Genomic DNA, 19631 nt, shown 5'->3' with positions numbered 1-19631 from the left:
TTATGGAATTCCAGCCTAAGGCGAAGGTCGTGGGAAATCTTTCCCTCCCCTCCACCTAGCCTTAGAGACCACGGCCTTTTCAGGGTTACTTCAGTTTTGACAATAACAGCAATAGCTACCATTTATTGCTAGGCACAGAGCTAGACCTTTTTTTTTTTTTTTTTTTTTTGAGACAGGGTCTTACTCTGTCACCCAGATTGGAGTGTCATGGCACAATCACGGTTTTGGCTCACTGGAGCCTTGACCTCCAGGGCTCAAGCAGTCCTCCTACTTCAGCCTCCCAAGTAGCTGGGACTATAGGTACATGCCACTGTGCTTGGCTAATTTTATATTTTTTGTAAAGACAAGATCTTGCTATGCTGCCCAGGCTGGTCTCAAACTCCTGGGCTCAAGCAATTCTCCCACCTCAGCCTCTGAAAGTGAGGACCAGGCTTTTTGTACTTAATATGCTATATATTCTTCTGTGAACTTGAGAACTGCAGTCACCAGCATCATCATTCACGTCCTAATTGCCAGCCCCGTAGGTATTTGGTGGTTCTCTGTAATATCTCTCTGGCATGCTCCCCAACTCGCCCTGTCTTCTTTTTCACCCTGTCCTCCCTACCACGTGCTGAGCACTGCCTGATGCTGAAGATAGAGCAGTGAATAAGACAGATACAATCCCTGCTCTGCCTTCATGGAGCTTAAAGTCTAGCAGGAAAACAGATCAGGTGGCAAACAATTATCACTCAATTGATAAGAGCTACTACCAGCTCCTTTTAACCCCTCCTTCCTGGATTTGTCCAGGTAGCTTTCAGCCAATCCCTTTCCTCCCAAAGGTACCTGTTTTCACATGTCCTGATCTTTCCCTGTCCTCCCTTAAAGGGTCTTGTGGGTTCCCAGTCTGGATGACAGTGACCCAGACTGAATATTTGCTAAGATCAGGAGATTTAAGGAGCCCTCGAAGGGAGCCTAGAACTGAGCTTGGTAGGATCAGGGAAGGCTTCCAGGAGGAAGGGATGACTAAGCAGCTGAGACCTGAAGAATGGGCAGAAAGAATGATCCAGACAGAAGAGATGCATTTGCAGCAGCTGGTTCAAGGCAGCAGACAGCTGGGAGCTGTGGGGGGAATGCAGAGAGTCTGGAGAATCAAGTCAGAGTAGATCGTGTGACAACTGGAAAGGCTCCAGGAAAAAGTAGAGAGCCATTGATGGCTGAGCACGGTGGCTCACGCCTATAATCCCAGCACTTTGGGAGGCTGAGGCGGGCAGATCACTTGAAGTCAGGAGTTCAGGCCCAGCCTGGCCAACATGGTGAAACCCATCTCTACTAAAAATACAAAAATTAGCCGGGTGTGGTGCAAGCCTGCAATCCCAACTATGTGGGAAGCTGAGACAGGAGAATTGCTTGAACCTGGGAGGAGGAGGTTGCAGTGAGCCAAGATTGTGCCACTGTACTCCAGCCTGGGCAACAGAGTGAGACTCCATCTCAAAAAAAGAAAAATCGCCATTGGAAGACTGTAAGCAAGGAAGTAATAAGGTCAGATCTGCAGTTGAAAATGATCCCTGAGTCTCAATTTTCTTATCTATAAAATGAGCTAAGAATAGTAAAACCAGGGAATTAAATGATAAAATGTCTGCAAACAGTGCCTGGCATATAGCTTATTACTCATGCAGCTAAGAAGCCCTTCCATTTTCGAGGCCTTGCTCTGTGAGGGCTGTTTGGCAATCACATTCAGTTATAGCTAACTATTTACTTATGTAGCTCTCTCTGAAACTTAGAAATGAAATCATAGAGGAAAAAGGTCGTGTCTTGATCCTGTCTGTGTTCCCTGTTCCCAGCATAAAGCCTAACATATTAGGCTAACGTCACCGAGTAAAGAAAGCATCAAAGTGGCGAGTCGGGCCCCAAGCCCACGATGGGAGATACCATATTTGGCCACAAGAGGGCGCGTCGCGTTTTCTCCAAGAGAAGCGGGGCTGCCGGGGAAGGACGGGCTCCGGGCCCCCCAGGACATTTCACCTCCCGGGACTTTGCTCTAAGGAAGCTCAGTGCGAAGGAGGTGGCTTTCCCAGGTGGTCGCGCTAGGTAGCCAAGGCTTTATGTTCAGTCAGATGAGCTATATAATAAAAGTGTTCACAGGCACGTTGTATAACTGCTGCCTCCACCACTAGTCGTGACGGCTTTACTCTGGATGTTTTTCAATTGGAAAAGCAAACTCCGCCTTTTCCTGAGACTCTTGGATCTTTGTGGAAGCGGGTGGGCTGCACATATATGGGACGGATTTGTATAGGCTTGCACCCTGGTTCCGAATTTTGCAAATATTCGCAGTCTGGGTCACTGTCACCCGGACTGGGAATCCACAAAACCCGTTAAGGGCGGACAGGTAAAGATCATGACAGGTGAAACAGGTACCTTTGGGTTGCAGGAAATAAATCGGTTGAAAGCTACCTAGACAATTCCGGAAAGGAAGGGTTAAGAGGAACCCGCAGGTGAAGGAGATTCGAGGGAGAAGCGAGGGAGAGGCAGCGTGGAAGAGGAAGCGAAAGGGCTATCGGGGCTCTGGGAAGGAAGGGGTTGATTCGGGCTTCGCCCCGGGGAGGAAAGGGAGGAATGAACCCAGCGGAGGTGGGGATCTCGGCGCGGCCTCCCCAAAACAACAGGCCCTCCCGGCAAAGGGTGAGTTAAGGGGGCGGACCCGGAGGGAAGCCACGTGCCGAGACAGAAGACTATTGGCTCTCCCGGAGTTGTTTGTGAGTGGCCATTGGCGACGTCGAGGCGCCGCGACGAGCCGATTGGCTGGGTCTTGGAGTGCCCGCCAGGACAAGGGTAGGGAGGAGGCGGCCGAACCGCGCTGCTGGGCCGGGCCGGGCCGAACGGAGCGCAGACGCAGCCCGCGCGGGGACCACAACCCGAGCCCTTGCCGCGGCCGCCGCAGCCATGCGCTGGGTCTGCGCGCTGCTGAAGAATGCGTCTCTGGCAGGGGCGCCCAAGTACATCGAGCACTTCAGCAAGTTCTCCCCGTCCCCGCTGTCCATGAAGCAGTTTCTGGACTTCGGTACGGCGTGGGCGGGAGGCGGCGGGCAGCGGAGCCCCCCGGGGCGCTGGGAGGGGCAGTCGGGGGCTAGGGGGACGGAGAAGAAGGGAGCCCTCGAGTGACAGAGAAGGGTTGTTTGGAAGGGTACAGGCAGGAAAGCGTTAACGGGGAAGCAGGGACTGGCCGAGACCTCTCGACTGGGCTGTTGATGGGAATGGGGGGCACTCTCAACTTGGGTCCCGAGGTTTCTTCCTGGGCTTCATGAGGGGTCTTGAAGAGTAAGGGGCAGTAAAGCTGTGATGTTACTGCAGGAAGGGAGTAGGGTGTTATCCAGACGCGGAAGGGTTAATGGGAGTTGTCCTTGATGACTGGAGGGGTAGGGGCCCCTCCTCCCACCAGAGGAAACCCGGGGTCTGCCATTGGGAGTGTGGAGGCAGAGTTCAGAGGTGCAGCCATCTGTAAAGAGACCTGAACTGGGCATGAAGGGTCAGGCACCCCTGGGCAGAGGGTGAGATAAAGCCAGGGGCAGTTGGGGAAGGGGGCTCTTTCAGAAGAAGATGCCAGTGAGAGAGAGTGCCCTGACTGGTAGACATCCACACGGAAGGAGCTGGACCCAGCTGCCCCAGTGGACAAGGACACTTGAAGATCAAATCTGTTCCGGCCTGGCAGTCTGTCCCCATTCGGACAAGGGCCCCACACACCGTGACGTGGATTCAAGCCACCTGTACCTCCCTTGGCTGCCCCAGGGCTGCTAGGTCAGGATCGCCCACCACCAGCATTCTGGGGGTGGCCCTGGGGCAAGAGGGAGGCTGTGCCAACCTGGCGGCTGAAATGGGCAATGTGTGGGCCCTGTGTGTCTACGCGGTATTTCCATGGTGCCAGCTGGGGACTGAGGATTGGGGGGGAAGTCTCTAAAGAGTTGAGTCGATAGTGCCTGGCTTGGATTGCAGCTGCGTCAGGGAGAGCAGAGAGGTGGAGCTGAGACATAGGGCACCTGTTCCTCAGGATTCGTCTGCCTGCACCCCTGCCCTGTCTGAGTCTTGAGCCTCCCCCATGTAGGAAAGCCTCTTGGGCCCACTCCTAGCTCCCAACAGCTGTCCCCACAAAGTGCACCCTAATTACAGAAACGTCACAGCTGTGGGGGGCTTACAGTAGAGTTTGGTCAACTTGTAGTACCATGGGGGAAACGGAGACCTTCAAAATGATGATGACATGCCCTGGGTGACAGTCAGAAGCAGAGCCTGGATGGACTGGAACCCTGGTCCCCTGACCCTGGGCCAAGGCCTTATTCTGTCCCTCACCCTCTCCATCTGGATGCCAGACAAGGGCCGAGGCATTTGGACTCCTGTTCTCGGGCCCCATTTGCCTCACAGATGGGCATTAAGACAAAGTGGCCCCACGTGGGCATTCAGACCAGGCTGGGTGAGGTGGGCTGGCCAGAGACAATGTTGGGACCCTGCCGTGGTAGTCCTGCCATAGCTCCCTCAGCCAGAACCCAGCTCTAGGTAGGGATAGGTTTCCCAGGCTCCTCTGCCCACTGGGGTCAGCCCCCAAAGTGAGGGAGGAGAGGAAAGAGAAGTGAGGTGACTGAGGCCAGAGGCAGCTCCTAATGGGCCCAGGAGTGGCCTTGTCCACTGTGGTTAAGGCAAGCAGGGTTCAGCTGGGGGTCAGGAGAACATGCGACCCCTTGCAGTGTCAGGCAGGGGGTTTAGGTGTTTGAGCCCTGCTGTGTGCCTGTGGGCAGGTCACTTCCTCTCTGAACCCCTAGTAATGAAGGGTGTAGCTGAGCTGGCCGAGACATCCTTTGGCTTTCGTGGCTTGTGGCTCTGTGGCTCACCCCTCTTTCTCCTGCCAGGATCCAGCAATGCCTGTGAGAAAACCTCCTTCACCTTCCTCAGGCAGGAGTTGCCTGTGCGCCTGGCTAACATCATGAAAGAGATCAACCTGCTTCCCGACCGGGTGCTCAGCACACCCTCTGTGCAGCTGGTGCAGAGCTGGTGAGACCCCTGCTCAGTCCCTGCACCTCCCTCTCCATCACCAATGTCCCTGGGCTTGGGGGTAGAATCTCCAAGCTTCTGGCAGCCTTGAGGGTGGGGTGGGGACAGGCAGGAGACACCGAAGCCCCAGGAGGTTTGGAGTTGCTTAGGGTCCCATGGGAATCCGAGGCCACAGCAGGGACTGAGGTCAAGCTCCTAGTCTCCTCTGTGTCTAGCCCTCTTCTTACCACCCTTCTTTCTCTGGCAACCCAGGATCCACCTGGGAAAAAAGCATGGTTTTCACAGCCAAAACCCCAAGTCAGGCTGATGTCAGCATTAGCCACCAGCCCAGTCCTGGAACTCCAGCAGCTGCTAGGGAATATTTATTTGGGATAACTTTTTGGGAAACAGAAACAAGAAGCAAGTTTTCAAATAAATTATATAACCCAAGCTGTGAGACAGACTGTTTTGGATGTTGGAAAATACTCAAGATACACACAGGATGGCACAGTACCTTCCCGAAGAGCTTTGGAGGGGCAAAGACCAAAAGTTTATTGCGCATTGCAGCTGGAACAGAGGGAAAGGCTCACCAGAGTTCACTCAAAAACTCAAGTTAAGTAACTGGATAATATTAGCCAAAGGCCAGTCACATGAAAAATAAACAAGGGTGTCCCCTGTCACTGGGCATGTAAGTGGCTAATCCTCACTGACTTTGGTAGCACCTGTATGGAAATTTTCTGCTAGTTCTTCTGGACTTGCAGTATGATATGGCTGAGGTTTCCTTGGAGACTCAGAAGCAGGTGCCCACATGTACTCTGGGCCCAAAGCCATGGGAAATCACAGCACCTGCCCTCAGGGAGCATGTGATCTTGAAGGGCTCGCCTAGGCAGGGTGAACTGAGCACAGCATAGTACTAGAAGCAGGGAGCTGCCCAAGAATTGTTTTATTTAAATTAAGAATCCAAACTGGTTTTTTTTTTTTTTTTTGAGACGAAGTGTCGCTCTGTCGCCAGGCGGGAGTGCAGTGGCACAATCTCGGCTCACTGCAACCTCTACCTCCTGGGTTCAAATAATTCTCCTGCCTCAGCCTCCTGGGTAGCTGGGACTACAGGCACGCACCACCATGCCCAGCTGATTTTTGTATTTTAGTAGAGATGGGGTTTCACCATGTTGGTCAAGGATCATTTCGATCTCTTGACCTCGTGATCTGCTCTCCTCAGCCTCCCAAAGTGCTGGGATTACAGGTGTGAGCCACTGTTCCTGGCCCCAAACATTATTTTAAAAGAACATTGGGTATTTTTCTTCCCTCATTGTGGGAGTATAACAGGTTCATTTGACACTTGGAAAACGCAAAATAGTAGACAGAAGAAAATGCCAACCACTGCCCTCCACCCCTAACCGAACCCAGTTCAGGTTTTATCAGATGTGTTGGTGCCTTTCCAGCATTGCCTTCTTTGCAGAGAACTGTGTATATGGAGCGTATTCTAATTAAATGAGGTACGGTGAGGGGCAGTGTTGTACACACAGGGCCAGGGGTGTACTGGGTACACAATGAATGGTGGTTGAATGACAAGTTGTGGGCCGTTGCCATGGACTTGCAGAGGACGTGACTTGTCACTGGATTTTACAGGGTACCAAGGCAAGCTCAGAACTAGAAGGAAGGGAAGTGCATTCAAGGCTAAAGGAATACTTGGGCAAAGGTGTGGAGACAGGAAGGGACCTGACTAGGGTGGCTGAGAACTTACTTTCTGGAGATTGTGCTGTGAGTGTGGGTTGTGAAAAGGGGTGGAGGAGTGAGTCACAGAGCCCGATATTCATGTAGCCCAACCAGGTCACCCCTTCCTGTGCCCAGCCTCTCAGAGGTCCAGGACCTCTGAGCCAACCAACACTTCTTACCGTGGGTGGTGTGGAGTGGTGGGAAGGAGACAGAAGGCGCCATCTGTTCTCCCTGGCCCTCCTCCGGCTCTTTCCGGCCGCCTGACCTGGCTGCCTCTCCACCTGCTCCCTGACTCCAGGACAGGACTTCTCAGACACCTCCCTGGACACCGTGTTCCTGGGAGAGCTGAGGGATGCAGCAAGAGGGCACAGGGCTACTGAGCTTCCCATGACTCTCACAGGGGTCCCTGCAGAGTCCCTTCCTGAAAATCAGTGACACAGATAAGGGGTTGGCCTGACTTATTCTTCCACAAAGCTTGCAAGTAATGTCAAGTACCAGTGGGAGGGAATGAAGTTAGACAAGAGAGATCACTTCCTCAATGAAAGATTCAGGTTAGAGGAGAGCAGGCCACGGGATTGCTAAAGCATCCCAACACCCTGAAGAGATGGCCTGCCAAGAATGTTTCCAGAGGGAATGGGTATTGGCTGCAGCAAGAGAAACTGAAGTGTGAGGACAAGAAGGACTTCCCAACTGGATTGAGGTGGCTGCCTGTGAGAGAGTGGAGATCTCTTTCTCCAGGAGAAACAGCCTGCCAGCTGGAATGATGGAGGTGGTAGAGGTGGGCAGGATTTAGGTGCATGAGAGGAGGGAGAGATGTTACCAGGGAGCTTGGCAAGAGGGCTTTTAGCCTGAGTCTGATGAGTAAGGAGCAAACCCTCCTTTCTGGAAAACACAAGAGCCCTGGGCAGAAGCAGTTACTAGCAGTCATGGTTCATATGTGGTCATAGAAATGGAGTTTCTACTCAGCTAGGGAGAGGTTGTAGGCAGAGTCACTGTGGGCAAGCTGAGACTGCCTGGTTATAAATAAACCTGATGCATTATTTCACCTGGACAGACTTGCGATGGAGGGCCCTGTTTTGGTGGAGACTGGCCTTGGAGGGAAAGCCCCCGGTTTGGCCTCAGCATGAGTGACTTTGAAGCTTCATCCTGGGCAAGCCACGTGGCATCTCTGAGCCTCAGCTTCCTCATCTGTAAAACGGGGACCCATTGTGTTTGTAAGGGTCAAGCAAGGGCCAGTGCTAGATGTGAAAAGCATGCAGAACTCTACTAACACAAGCCATGTCCCCAAGCCATGTCCCCAGGCCATGTTCCCAAGCTGCGGGCCAGCAGCACCTCCAGCCCACAGATGATGTCATTGTGGTGTGGTTTCTTAGGCAAGGTAGTAATAAATCATGATGGTGATAAAAGCAAACACCCCCAAAGGCTTGCTGTGTCCCAGAAGCTGTCCTGAGCATCTCTGCGCATTAACTCATTCAATCTTTACAACCTTATGAGGTAGTCCTTGCTATCACTCCCATTTTCTAGATGAAAAATTGAGGTTCAGAGAGGTAAAGAAACTTGTCTGAGACCACTCAGGAAGTAGGTGGTGGAGTTGGAATTGGAACCCACCTGTTGGCTTTGGAGACTGGATTCTTGAAGGGAAAGGAGGGAGCCTGCACCCTGGGTAGCCATGTGGAGTCAGAGGTTTAAGTTCACGGTGCAAGTCTGTGGGAGAGCAGAACTCACTTTACAAAATTGTGGACAGCCAGTGTTGTTGTGGACAGAAAGGGACAACCTGGGCTCCTCTCAAAAACACAGGATTAAGCAGGAGCCTCAGAGTAGAATCAGATGACAGTGAGTCACAGTGTCACTAACAGGGTCTTTGTGGGGGCTGCAGGTGGGAGGTGAATGGCCGCACTTTCCCACAAACCTCCCTCGCCTGTCAGCAAGGTATGCGGACCCCAAGCCCTGCCTGTGGGAAATCCTCACCCCCAACCTGTGAGCCAGTCCGTGCCCTTGAGAAGAATAGCAACCACAGAGGGTGTGGCTTGGGTGCTCAGGACCTGCGATGACTCAGTCAGCCGCTCCTTGCATGACCGGTGCAGAACTGAGCACTTACTGCACATGTGCTCGAGGGACCCTCTCCTTTGCTGTGCACCCAGGCCCACAAGGTGCTTACTCCTGTGAACCCCATTTGCAGATGGGGACTTGAGGGACTCGGTGGCCTCTTTAGGGTACAATCAGCAGCAGAGCCCAAGCCTGCCTGGCTCAGAGACTTCGGATGCAGGACACCATCCCCTCTCCGCCAGTTGCAGCAAGCACCCCTCCTCCCCAGCCTTTGCCTTGTTCACACCCTGCTCCCCAGCAGCTGTGGATACCAGCGCATGGTGCACACACACCCACAGGCCTGCACATGCCACATGCACACTTACACACACAGCCCCTGCTGGCTCGGCACCCACTCTGCTCCCACACAGCCCTGCAGGGCCCTCCTCCCACACTCGCTTACCCTCTCCTCCCATTCCCTCTGCCCATTCTCAACCCCACACTCTGAGCAAGCCCCCTCACTTCTGCCTGCCTCCTCGCTTCCTCCCTCCCAAGCCTGGGCTCTGGACTGGCTCCGGAGCCCTGGAAAGCAGGGTTTGGGTGGACTTCCACGTTACCTTGGGCTGGGCTTGGGAGCTCCAGATCTCATCAAGGGAGTCCTGGGGCCTTGATTACTGCAGAGATCAGCACGCCCAGAGATGCCAGCCTCCCCCCAGTTCACTGGGAGGAGTGGGGCAATGCCTGTCCCACCCCTCGGTGCCTGCCTGCCATTGCTCCACTACTTACAGCCTCCCTTCTAAGCCCAGTTCTCTCTCTGGCCTGCAAGGGGTGGGCAGCCCAGAGGCAGTGCCACTCGGCTCCAATCTCTCTTCTTAGGACCAACAACTGACCCAAGGGTGACATTTGGTGCCGGAACCCTGAGGGGCTTCAGGGCAAGGCCAGGGCCCTCTGGGAAAATCCTCCTCCTCTCCCCTCCATTCCAAGTGTACCCTGGGCCCCTGCCCTGGAGGAACCCTAACCCTGTGAGGAAGGCTGGCAGGCACTGCCCACAGTCACTCCATGCCGGTACCCTTTGCTCCACTTCAGTGGCCACGTGACCAGGCCCCACTTCTGCCCTCTAGGGTTGTTGAGCAGCCGCAAAAGGGGTGTTGCCAGCCGCTGGGGCACTCTCCCTACTTGAGACTGGGACTTTGACCCTGCCCACCCCTACCCAGCATAGTCAGGAAGTGGCTGAGCATCCCAGCTCCCACCCACTCCATCCTCACCTGTCCACTGGGTCTTGGAAAGGGGTCCCAGGCCCTACTCTGCAGTGGGTCTCCTTCCCTTCCTCTCCCCACCTGCTGCAGCCCTGCCTGCTTACAGGCTTTCTCTCCTCTAAGAACTGGATAAGCATGAAGGTCTATCCTGGGTCTGTTTAGGGAGCAAGGGATTTGGAGCCACATAGGCTTGGGAGAGAGAATCTCAGCTCTGCGTGTTAACGTCCTCATCTGTAAAATGGGTCCACCAGTAGCACCCACTCGTAGAGTTCTTGTGGAGGTAAAAGTGATGCAGGAGGGAGGCACAGGGTGGAGCCCTGGCCATTGGTACCCAGTAAATGCCACCATCAGCAGCGGCATCACTGTCAGGGCCAGTGTCGGTGGTTTTCCACATGATATAGACTTGAAGTCTGAGAGAAATGGGTTTGAATCCTCGCCTGCTGCTGACTCTGTGGCCTGGGGCATATCACCTGTCCTCTCAGTGCTGATCTCGTTGTCTGCAAAAAGAGGGAGATACCTTATGTTTATCAAGGCTGTTGGCAGATGAGAGACGCTGTGCGGGAGTTGGCACAGGTGAGCGTTAGTGGTCAATACGTTATTCTCCAGGGAGACAGGTGAGGTCTCAGGAGTGCTACCCTGTTGTCTGCTGGGGCAGCAGGGAGAGCGATGGGATCTGAGAGGAAGGCCGATTTTTTCTGCTGTCTGGGCCCCCAGCCCAGTCGGCAGCCACAGCCCCTCCTATCTGGCTCTGTGCAGAGCCCTGGGGTAGGGAGGGTGGTGGGAGGCTCTGGGCCTGAGCAGAATCCCCATTCCTGTGGGAGGGGGCAGTTCCCCAGGGCACAGGGGACACAAACATGCTGTGGTTCAGAGCCTACAAGCAGTGGGCGAGTGTCAGATGCCACCTGGCGGCTCAGAGGATGCACTCAGCTGTTAATGATGTTTGAGCCACCAGCTATAATAAGAGCAAGCATTTAGAGAGAGCTCGCTACCTGCTAGGCACTGTGCTGATCATCACATGGAATCTTGCCACAGAGCAGTAATAGGTAAGTATAACACTCCCCATTTTACCCAATGAGCAAACTCGGGTGCAGAGAGGTTCCGCGACTTACCCAGGGCCACACAGCTCCAAGTCCTTGAAGAGCCAGATCTGGATCCAGAGCTCATTCTTTCACTTTCTCTGTCAGGCAAAAGAGGGAAGAGCAGCTTCACTAGGTGTAAGGGGAAGGGCATTCCTGGCAGAGGGCACTGTGAACAGAAGCGTGGAGGTGAGAGTCAAGCAGAATCAACACCCTGGAGTGGCAAGAGCTCTGGAGACTCGGAGGGCTTCATCATCCCACTTACCAGCTGTGGAGCTGTTCTCGCCTCCCTGGGGAGGCTGTGCGTGTGGCGGATTCCTGCCTGTCGTACCTGTTACAGGTTACAGCGAAGATCAGAGTACTGTGGACGTGGGAATGAGTCCTTGTGTGGTGGGGCTTTTTCTAAAAACACTGTTGGGCCCCAGGGCCCTTACCACTGCCAGGCTCTAGGCAGCCCCCACTGCCTCCTGGTTATAAGTGTTTCTGCCAGAGAGAGGCTCAGCTCTTCCTGCCTTCCCCAGAGGAACAAGCCACAGACTGGGCATGTTAGCAGGGAAACAGGTCATGCCTCCCCAGGGTGTGGGGCACAGTAGCTCCAGCTTGGTACCATCTGCCACCACAGGTGGGCCTTTCTTGCAGAAGCTGGCCTGCTCCTGTCCCTGAGTTCAGGGCTGCTGCTGCTTTTTTTTTTTTTTTTTTTTGAGACAGTCTGGCTCTGTCCCTAGGCTGGAGTGCAGTAGAGCGATCTCAGCTCACTGCAACCTTTGCCTCCGGAGTTCAAGCGATTCTCCTGCCTCAGCCTCCAGAGTAGCTGGGATTACAGGTGTGCACCATCACACCCGACTAATTTTTGTATTTTTATTAGAGACAGAGTTCCACCATATTGACCAGGCTGGTCTTGAACTCTTGACCTTAGGTGATCCACCCGCCTTGGCCTCCCAAAGTGCTGGGATTACAGGCGTGAACCACCATGCCCAGCCAAGTTCAGGGCTTCTTGATGCTCCTATTAGAGCATCAAGCTCTTCTCGAAGTCCAGGGAAAACTGGCCTCCCCACCAGGCCTGTGGATGGGAGGGGGGCGGGGGGGCACCCACTCCTACCTGGCCTTTCGGAGTGCAGTGAGCATCTCTGGACTCTCCATGGGCCCCAGCCCCACCTGAGGACAGAGCCAGGCATGCCCACCTCACTTTGGGTCCTTCCCACCTGCCATTTTAGAATATAATTGCCTATGCAGGTGCCTGGCCCAGACCACCCCAGCTTGGGAGTCACTCTGGGAGACCCTGTCCCCTCTGTCGGGGTCACTCTGGGAGGCCCTGTGCTGTCCCCTCTGTCGGGGTCACTCTGGGAGGCCCTGTGCTGGCCCCTCTGTCGGGGTCACTCTGGGAGGCCCTGTGCTGGCCCCTCTGTCGGGGTCACTCTGGGAGGCCCTGTGCTGGCCCCTCTGTCGGGGTCACTCTGGGAGGCCCTGTGCTGTCCCCTCTGTCGGGGTCACTCTGGGAGGCCCTGTGCTGGCCCCTCTGTCGGGGTCACTCTGGGAGGCCCTGTGCTGGCCTCTCTGTCGGGGTCACTCTGGGAGGCCCTGTGCTGGCCTCTCTGTCGGGGTCACTCTGAGAGGCCCTGTGCTGGCTTCTCTGTCGGGGTCACTCTGGGAGGCCCTGTGCTGGCCTCTCTGTCGGGGTCACTCTGGGAGGCCCTGTGCTGGCCTCTCTGTTGGGGTCACTCTGGGAAGTGCTGTGCTGGCCCCTCTGGCAGTTGTGCCCTACCGGTTGCAACAGCACCCTTGGGGAAGAAACATCAGCTGTTTCCACGCTGGGGCTCAGAAAAGTTCATACACCTCCCTGCCTTCTCCCACCGCGGGCACTAGGTCCAGTCTCCCCACCCCCCGTTTCAGCCTCCGTCTCCTGATCTGTGAGGCCTCTTGGATGGGAGCATCTCCAAGCCCCTTCCAAGAGGACTATTCTAGGATTCCAAAGCAAAGGTGCTAAACGGGGGACCAGCAATTTGAGTTTTCCTTGCATAACTGACTGGGTTGTCAGGGAGACTTATATACAAATGAAATGGGTGGAGAAAAATAGTGAGGCGGCTTGTCGGCAACTGTGTGGGGCCCGCGTGGGAGCAGGACAAGATCGAGGCCCAGCCGAAGTGGGTGGGGAGGGTCTGGCCACCTGAGCTGAGGCTGTGTCCCTCCCACCCCCCACACAGGTATGTCCAGAGCCTCCTGGACATCATGGAGTTCCTGGACAAGGACCCTGAGGACCATCGCACCCTGAATCAGTAAGTGGGGGCCATGGGTGGGGCAAGAAGGCAGGTGTCTGCCAGGGGCATCTGGGGTTGCAGCCCCTGGGTTAGGAGTACAGCAGGATGGAAGAAAAGACCCCTGCCTTCAGGAACATCCAGTCTGAGGGGGGAGACAGACTGCTTCAGGGAGCCCCAAGTTTGATGGGAGAGACGTGGGCTTTATTCTCACTGTTCCCTAAGCCCGGTGGGCAAGACCCAGGCCCTGCCCTGGGGAGGATGAGAACTCTGGCCTTTCAAGTGGGAAGCCTGCCAGGCAGGCAGCTAGGAGATCAGAGTGGGCTTTGGGAGGAGCAGGGAGGGTATCGATAGTCCATGGGATTGGAAAGGGTAGAGAGGGTGAGGACACCATGGAGAGGGGCATCAGAAGTGGGGGAGAGTCTGGGGGTGTCCCCATGTGAACACCTGCCCTGCCTTACAGGTTCACGGACGCCCTGGTCACCATCCGGAACCGGCACAATGACGTGGTACCCACCATGGCACAAGGTGTGCTTGAGTACAAGGACACTTACGGCGATGACCCCGTCTCCAACCAGAACATCCAGTACTTCCTGGACCGCTTCTACCTCAGCCGTATCTCCATCCGCATGCTCATCAACCAGCACAGTGGGTGCTGGCTGCAGGGGGGTGTGGCGGTGTGGGGGGTACAGGGGGTGTGTGGGGGCTGAGGGGGGTGTGGGGACTGAGGGGGGTGTGGGGGCTGCAGGGGGTACAGGGGTTCAGGGGGTGCAGGGGTTCGGGGGGTGCAGGGGCTGCAGGGGGGGTGCAGGGGGTGTGGGGGCTGCAGGGGGGTGAGGGGGTGTGGGGGCTGCAGGGGGTGCAGGTGGGGTGCAGGGGCTGCGGGGGGGTGCGGGGGCTGCGGTGGGGGCATGGGGGGTGCAGGGGGTGTGGGGGTGCATAGTGCTGGGCCCCATGGCCGGGCTGTTGAGGGGACCTAGGCTGCTATTCAGAACCCCACAAAAGGAGTCTTTGAATAGTTACTCAAGTAACTTTGGAGTTACTGGCTCCAAAATGGAAAAATAGAATGTTTCTTTTTCACTCATTTCCATTTCAAAAACATTTTTGTTTTTAATGTTTGCAAAATGTGAAGTTATGTCACATCTTTTAAAAAATGTTTAATTTAGTTTTCATAAACACTCTCGTTACGTTCAAAAACGGTTTAGAGTGTCTTATTCCAGGAAGATTCACTGATTGTTGAGAAGTCGTAGCCAGTCGTAAATTAAACAAGCTCCTCATGCTCAAATAATTTTGAAAGGAAGGTGGTAGGAGTTATCTTATAATGTTATAGGCAAAGAAAAGAATAAATCTAATGTGGAGATGTGATGTGGGGAGAGGCCTCTGAAAACATGTATGTTTCAGGCTTGCAAGAGTCCAAGCAAAGGTTTAGAAACAGCCTGACCCGGGGTGGAGGGGTCAGGGCCCAGGGAAGAGAGAAGCAGGTGAGTGAGGCAGCTTTAGGACTGGAGCCTACAGAGGCATCCCAGGTGGAAGTAGAGAGAGGAGGAGAGCCCCAGGGAAGAGGGAGCGCTGGGGCAGGCTGCCACCCAGCCAATAGCACCCTCTTTTCCCGCTTGCAGCCCTCATCTTTGATGGCAGCACCAACCCAGCCCACCCCAAACACATCGGCAGCATCGACCCCAACTGCAACGTCTCTGAGGTAATCAAAGGTGAGCCATTCCCATGGTGCCTGGCCCGCAGAGGAGCCCCAGGGACCCCTCCAAGTTTATCTGACCAGAGGGTGACTTGTTCCTCAGTGAGGGGTGCCAGGGTTTAGTGCTAGTGGTGCCCAGTGTCATTGTCAAGAGGACTGCCTGCTGGGTAGGCCACTCATGCCCTGAATGGCCCCATCTTCTCTCAGATGCCTATGACATGGCTAAGCTCCTGTGTGACAAGTATTACATGGCCTCACCTAACCTGGAGATCGAGGAGCTCAATGGTGAGTGACCTGGGCTGTGTGTGTGTGTCTGTCTGGGGGCTGGGGGGATGGCAGGGCAAGGTGAGATGGGGAGTCAGGAGATGACGGTTTTCTAGACTGGGGAGAAGCAGAGTTTTGATTATATTATTAATTCATTTGATAAATATTTGGGCTGGGCACAGTGGCTCACCCCTGTAATTTCAGCACTTTGGGAGGACAAGGCAGGCCAGTCACTTGAGGTCAGGAGTTCGAGACCAGCCTGGCAAACGTGTTGAAACCCTGTCTCTACTAAAAATACAAAAATTAGCTGGTTATGATGGCACGTGCCTATAATCCCAGCTACTTGGGAGGCTGAGACAGGAGAATCACTTGAACCCAGGAAGCTGAGGCTGCATGAGATCATACCACTGCACTCTAGCCTGGGTGACAGAGTGAGACTTCATCTTAAAAAAAAATGAATGAATGAATGAGTAAACAGTAAACAAGGTTCCCGTTCTCATGGAGCTTACATTTTTGGTGCTAGGGAGATTGGGGAATGGAGCCTTTAGCCAATTAACAAGTAAATAAACAAGACCATTTCAGATCATGACAGTGACAGGAAGGAAATAAAATGGGGTAACTCAGCAGGGATGGGGGAGGGGCATATCAGCTTGGCTGCTTTCCTAGAACCCCAATACCAGTGGCTTACTTAAGAGGGAGGTTTCTGGCCAGGCACGGTGGCTCATGCCTGTAATCCCAGCACTTTCGGAGGCCAAGGTGGGTGGATCACGAGGTCAGGAGTTCAAGATTAGCCTGGCCAACTCGGTGAAACCCTCTCTCTAATAAAAATAGAAAAATTAGCCAGGCATGGTGGTATGTGCCTGTCATCCCAGCTACCTGGGAGGCCGAGGCAGAAGAATCGCTTGAACCTGGGAGGTAGAGGTCACAGTGAGCCGAGATCATGCCACTGTACTCCAGCCTGGGTGACAGAGCGAGACTCCATCTCAAAGAAAAAAAAAAAAAAGGAAGGTTTTCCTCTTGCCAGCCTCTGGCTGGGGAGGTCAGGGCTGGCTCCCTACCCCCGTCTCAGTTCTAGCCTGAAGGAAGTGAACAAGGGTATGGAAAGCAGGGCCCAAAATTAGCTGGGCATGGTGGCGGGTGCCTGTAATCCCAGCTACTCCGAAGGCTGAGGCAGGAGAATAGCTTGAACCTCGGAGGCGGAGGTTGCAGTGAGCTGAGATCACACCACTGCACTCCAGCCTGGGCAAAAAGAGTGAAACTCTGTCTCAAAAAAAAAAAAAAAAATGTTAAACACATCACTTCTATGAGTCACCAGCTACCCCAGCTCCAGGGAGGCCTGGGGATTTAGTCTCTCACTGGACAGCCATGTACCCAGTTAGAACTCTGGGGGAGGGTGTGCCTCGTTTGGGTAAGGTGGTTGAGTGGGGACCTCCTGACAGTTTCCTGCCCCTCAGCCTTGACTTTCCCTGCAGCAGCCAACTCCAAACAGCCGATTCACATGGTCTACGTCCCCTCTCACCTCTACCACATGCTCTTTGAGCTCTTCAAGGTGAGGAGGCTGGGAGCCACGCTTGGCGGGGAGCGTGGGTTTGGCTGGCTCCGCCCATGCATCTCTTACCTCTGCTCCTCCACAGAATGCTATGCGGGCGACTGTGGAAAGCCATGAGTCCAGCCTTGTTCTCCCACCCATCAAGGTCATGGTGGCCTTGGGCGAGGAAGATCTGTCCATCAAGGTATGTGGCCCTGGACCTTGGGGACCAGGGAGCAGTAGTGGGGGCTTCCCTCCTGCCAAGAGACAGGCTCTCCTTCTCTCCTACGTGGTGGGCAGATCCTGGGGGCGGGGAAAACCATGAGAAGGTCACGGGTATTGGGCAGGGTGGGGAAACTGAGCTGTAGAGAATCTCTGACACGCCCCATCTCTCCCAGATGAGTGACCGAGGTGGGGGTGTTCCCTTGAGGAAGATCGAGCGACTCTTCAGCTATATGTACTCCACAGCACCCACCCCCCAGCCTGGCACTGGGGGGACCCCGTTGGTGAGATGGCTGTACCCCAACCCCTCCCACCTCCTGAGAGGCCTCACTCACTTCCTTATCTCCAGGCTCACTCAGCCCCAGTGTGGCCGTTTGTGACAGTCACCTGTCTTGAGTCTGGGCCCCACGCCTCCCGCATCTCCCGTCTGCACACATCTCACCTGTCGGATGTCTCTCTATCACCTTTCCCCACTCTTCCCTCTCCCCTGTAGCCCCAACCCCCAATTTCTACCTTTCTCTTGGTGTTGTCCAACTTGTCAGCACCCCCTGCTAGAGAACTTGAGACTCTAAGGAGCTGTTGGGCCTGCACCAACCTCCTGGCCCCGGAGTGGAACTCCTCTCCCTGCTGAAGCCTCCTTCCTGCATTCAAGATTCCCTCATTCATCCCACACCCATTTCTTACCTCAGTGTCCCCTCCTGCATGTCCTCTCTCTTCTCCAGCTCTGAGACTCCCCCCACCCACCCACTATGTGCCCCAGCCCCACACCCTTCCCTCCCTGCATCAGTCCCTGAAGCTCCAGGAGGCCCCTGCCAGCCTCCTCATCCTCTCTGCTTTCCTGCCCCACTGCAGGCTGGCTTTGGCTACGGGCTCCCCATTTCCCGCCTCTACGCCAAGTATTTCCAGGGAGACCTGCAGCTCTTCTCCATGGAAGGCTTTGGGACCGACGCTGTCATCTATCTCAAGGTGAGGGCCCGGCCTGTAGAGCCCAGCTGGAGAAGAGGTTTGCTGATAGGAACTGGGCAGGCTTGGCCGGCTGTGAGCTTTCCTCCCCATCCTTCCGGTCCTTTCCCAGCCGCAGACCCTGGGATTCCAAGCAAAGCTACAGTCCCTCAACCCCCAGACACACACAGCTTTAGGGGAGTCTGTGGTCCATGATTAAGACCCCTGTGCTGGGGACCCTCAACTTGTTAGACCCAGAAGGAAGGGGACACCCTAGGTCTTGTCATTCAGCTCAGAGGAGAAGACTGAGGCCCAGAGTCGGTGACTTTCTCAGGGTCACACAGCCCAGCCTCCTCCCCTTCTCCCTCCCTTCGAGGGAGCTGCTTTCTGGAATGTGCAGGGGTGGGACACAGGAGGGACCACCTTTCATGGATCTTTCCAGGCCCCCAGGTCTGGCAACTGGGCTGCTGCTGAGCTGGGGGCGGGGAGGGTGGTCTGCTGGGGAGGGGGCTGACCCTGGCAATCCCCAGGCCCTGTCCACCGACTCAGTGGAGCGCCTGCCCGTCTACAACAAGTCAGCCTGGCGCCACTACCAGACCATCCAGGAGGCCGGTGACTGGTGTGTGCCCAGCACCGAACCTAAGAACACATCCACATACCGCGTCAGCTAAGGGCCACGTGCATCTGCACCTGAGAGGATGGACCAGCCACCGTGGTGCCCCTCCCCATCTTCCTGGGGTAGCAGGGGGTGGGTTCTCCCTGATGACCAGGCTCTGTCTCTATGGAAGTCACTGTGGTGATATCTGTGATGGTCCCTAAGTGCCAGTCCATCTCCGTGGAGACCCCTCAGTGGCTTCCCCATCTCTGTGGGTGATGCCTGAGGGTTGGGGATGTCTCCACCCTGATGGGGTATCCCAGAGACATTTTCCCATGGCAGTCCTCCTCTCTGAGGTCAGGGCTGTCACTTTCTGCCAGGGGTCCACACCCTCTGCAGCCCAGGCCTTCCAAGTGGATGCCCTGTTGGCCTTACTCCCCCAGCCCACAGAGGCACCGTGGCCTTGGCCTGTTGAAGTGTTAGGAAGAGGCAGGGTGCCCTCCAGACCTGGGGACTGAGTGGGGAATGAGGCTTGTCCTGCAGCCTCTCACTCCACTTGGGGCTTTAAGGTCAAGGTTGGTGGGGGAGGGGTGGTTCTAACAGGGTCCACCCCTAAAGTGGACGGACCTTGTTAGACCCAGAGGTTGCCACCCAGAAGTTGCTCGAGGCCCTGCAGCGGCCTTGGCAATGTTTGTGCCACCTCCCAAGCCCTCCCAGCATGTCCTCACATCCTCCTGCCCACCCACCCTCCGAAAGCCCAGTCCGTCCTGCCTGAGCCCTAGCCGCCAGCCCCCACTGTGCCCAGACACATGTGCTCAGGGTGGCTTTCTCCCTAGGACCTCTGTGTGTATAGCTAGTTTTATAACCCTGAATGCCCCCACCCTTCCCCTTAGCACACGGGGGTTAAAGCTGTGTGTTATGTCCCTCCCAGTGGCTGTGGCAGTGACACCCACACCCCCAGTAAAGAGGAAACTGACTAAGACTGGCCTGGCTACATCCCTGGGGGAGAGGGCCCCACACATGCACACACACACACACACACATGCACTGCAGTGCCCTGTGACCATGAC

At 55.3% G+C, this 19631-nt stretch overlaps 1 protein-coding gene across 9 annotated transcripts; it reads left to right on the top strand.

The window, feature by feature from the left end:
* The first annotated feature begins 2211 nt into the window (after positions 1–2211).
* On the top strand, positions 2212–19543 carry PDK2 (pyruvate dehydrogenase kinase 2). Of its 9 annotated transcripts, none has more exons than XM_078374215.1 (11): positions 2212–2365; positions 4872–5013; positions 13267–13338; positions 13781–13965; positions 14937–15026; positions 15218–15295; positions 16750–16823; positions 16909–17007; positions 17201–17308; positions 17877–17990; positions 18497–19543. In XM_078374215.1, the coding sequence occupies exons 2-11, from the start codon at positions 4946–4948 to the stop codon at positions 18635–18637; spliced, it is 1029 nt and encodes a 342-aa protein (XP_078230341.1). In that variant the 5' UTR covers positions 2212–2365; positions 4872–4945; the 3' UTR covers positions 18638–19543. The 9 variants fall into 9 exon arrangements, with proteins under 9 accessions (XP_078230341.1, XP_078230339.1, XP_035157162.1 ...); XM_078374213.1 differs by having other exon boundaries at positions 16747–16823; XM_035301271.3 differs by having other exon boundaries at positions 16729–16823.
* The last annotated feature ends 88 nt before the right edge of the window (positions 19544–19631 follow it).

The sequence above is a fragment of the Callithrix jacchus genome, chromosome 5 (genome assembly GCF_049354715.1).
Source record: "Callithrix jacchus isolate 240 chromosome 5, calJac240_pri, whole genome shotgun sequence".
NCBI classification, from domain to species: domain Eukaryota; kingdom Metazoa; phylum Chordata; class Mammalia; order Primates; family Cebidae; genus Callithrix; species Callithrix jacchus.
The sequence above is the reverse complement of the archived record's forward strand: the minus strand, read 5'-3'. Positions and strand labels throughout refer to the sequence as shown.